Source organism: Hordeum vulgare, chromosome 3H (genome assembly GCF_904849725.1).
Source record: "Hordeum vulgare subsp. vulgare chromosome 3H, MorexV3_pseudomolecules_assembly, whole genome shotgun sequence".
Classification (NCBI taxonomy): domain Eukaryota; kingdom Viridiplantae; phylum Streptophyta; class Magnoliopsida; order Poales; family Poaceae; genus Hordeum; species Hordeum vulgare.
Window position 1 is genome coordinate 337,363,798 of NC_058520.1, and position 2,321 is coordinate 337,366,118.

Sequence of the window (2,321 nt, forward strand, 5' to 3'; positions counted from 1 at the left end):
TGAAGCTTACATCCAATATTATTCAATATACATTAATTTAGTTTTAGTTTTTATACTATCAATCAGACATCATGTAAACATGAATAACCAAATCTCATTAAAATACATTATTGCAACTAATTTCTGTAGCAACATGCGGCCTATCATCACGACAAGTTTTTGTCTAATGACTTAGAAAATAAGTTGCCTCCTTCATGTCTTTTCTCATAAACCGAATCTAATATTTATTAAGGCTTATGAACTAGTTATAGGATAACTAATTTAAAAGTCTTAACATATTTTAAATATGGTTTATTTTTTAAGCTGGAAACAAGCAGCTTATTTTTCAAGCCGTCAAAAAAGAAATGGTAGTGGTGGTCAACGGTGCCTGAATTACGGTTGAGGTGTCTCTACGACCGAGGATAGGAGATCCGACGCTGACATCGTAACACATCCCCCTCCCCCCATGACATTTTTTGTGGCTCAGCTTGTATCTCGTAGCCCTCGGGGCCATCCCAAAGATAAGCCGCTGCTAACTAGCGGCCACGTTCCAGTTTCGTGTTCAACAAAAGCCGAGAAAGCAGACAAGTGAAAAAAATAACCTGTGTTTCGTATCACTAGAGGAAGAAGGGAGCAGGGGAAGAGGAGGCAGAAATGGCTGCAATATCAGCAGCAATCTCCGGCTGCTGCTCTTCGTCCTGTCTGCCCCAGTCCCAGCGGGGCCTCCCGTCCTCCGCAAGGAGAAGGCACTTCAAGGTCACGGCCATGGCTCCCAAGAACAAGGTAATCGGACTTGTGACTCTAGCTCTGTTAATTCTCTTGTTTGCCAAGATTCAAGTTCGTGTCCATGTTCAGTTCCACATGATCTATTCTACAGTAGTATCTTAAAATTTGGTCTTGTAGGTGAACAAGTACGACGATGGGTGGTCCAAGCAGTGGTTCGGCGCGGGGATCTTCGCGGAGGGGAGCGAGGAGGCGTCGGTGGACGTGTTCAAGAAGCTGGAGAAGCGCAAGGTGCTGAGCACCGTCGAGAAGGCAGGGCTGCTGTCCAAGGCGGAGGAGCTCGGCGTCACGCTCTCCTCGCTGGAGAAGCTCGGACTGCTCTCCAAGGCCGAGGACCTGGGACTCCTCAGCCTCGTCGAGAGCGCAGCCACAGTGTCCCCGGCCGTGCTCGCATCGCTGTCGCTGCCGCTGCTCGTCGCCTCCATAGCCACGGTCGTCTTCGTGCCGGACGACTCCACCCTGCTCGTAACGGTCCAGACGGTCGTTGCTACGTTGTTCGCGGCCGTCTCTGCTGGGCTGTTCGTCGGCTCTGTCGTGCTCGATGGACTGCAGGACGATTAACACCTTCACTCCGTTAATGGAGTATATGTTTGTTTTGTAGTAGGATACACCACCAGTCGACCACTGCTACTACGAATAGTGAATGATGTGCCTTCAAGGGCTTCGTATCAGATTCAGATTTCAGATATTCCAGCGTCCCATTTGATTTTCACCCACTTCGGATTTGCTAGTACGACCAGTGTCCCATAAAAAAATTGCTGGGCACACCAATTTTTCGGATGTTTTTGTAACTTTTGAACTGAGGTTTTCACTTTCAAAAACAAGCACGTACTTCCCGCAGCATAAAATGTTAATACTGGGAATATTTTTACTCCTAATGTCTCAGTTGACAGGCTAGCCTCCATGGTTAATTTTCGCATGATTCTTTTTCATCTTTCACTTTCGCATGTTTTTTTTCATCTCCTCCCATCATCCCCTCCCCATGTTTCGTTGATTTTTTTTCTTCACTCTTTATTATAAATCATGACTTTCCTAACGTATAATAAATCATAGATTAAACTTTTCTAAGTTATCCAAATCAACCGATTTCTCTTATTAGTATAATTTGTTTTACGATTAGATTTTTAGGAAACAAATACTAGATATTAGTCTAACTTTCTAACTTATTCAAATCAACTAATCACTCTCTAGTGTAATTTGTTTTAGCAAACAAATAATAGATTTTCAGCAAACAAATAACGGATTTTAAGGAAATTAACATCTCAATCATGACAAACAAATTTTTACTCCTAATTAGGGATTTGGTAGTCGGCTTTCACGGTTTTTATTTGTCACTCCTCCCATCTCTGTCTTTTTTTTCGTCCCTCCTTCCACCGTCATCTATTTCGTCTCATTTTTTTTTGCATCACCTTCCATCATCCTATTTTCTCATTTTTTGCTTTATCTCCCACACAATGAGAAACAAATCTGAATGGATCCATAATTTTCATGCGATCATAAGTTATTTAGTAATGTCTTTATGTGAAAGAATCAATCACGAACAATCTTTTATGAACATT

At 42.7% G+C, this 2,321-nt stretch overlaps 1 protein-coding gene across 1 annotated transcript; it reads left to right on the top strand.

The window, feature by feature from the left end:
* The first annotated feature begins 462 nt into the window (after positions 1–462).
* LOC123439925 lies at positions 463–1,450 on the top strand. The gene is made up of 2 exons (XM_045116539.1): positions 463–762; positions 883–1,450. Exons 1-2 carry the CDS (start codon positions 634–636, stop codon positions 1,321–1,323), a joined length of 570 nt encoding a protein of 189 aa, XP_044972474.1. The 5' UTR covers positions 463–633; the 3' UTR covers positions 1,324–1,450.
* The last annotated feature ends 871 nt before the right edge of the window (positions 1,451–2,321 follow it).

Coding starts and splice junctions, on each gene's coding strand:
- LOC123439925 (XM_045116539.1), top strand. CDS start 634: ATGGCTGCAATATCAGCAGCAATCTCCGGCTGCTGCTCTTCGTCCTGT. Junction 763..882: donor CCATGGCTCCCAAGAACAAG/GTAATCGGACTT, acceptor TTGGTCTTGTAG/GTGAACAAGTACGACGATGG.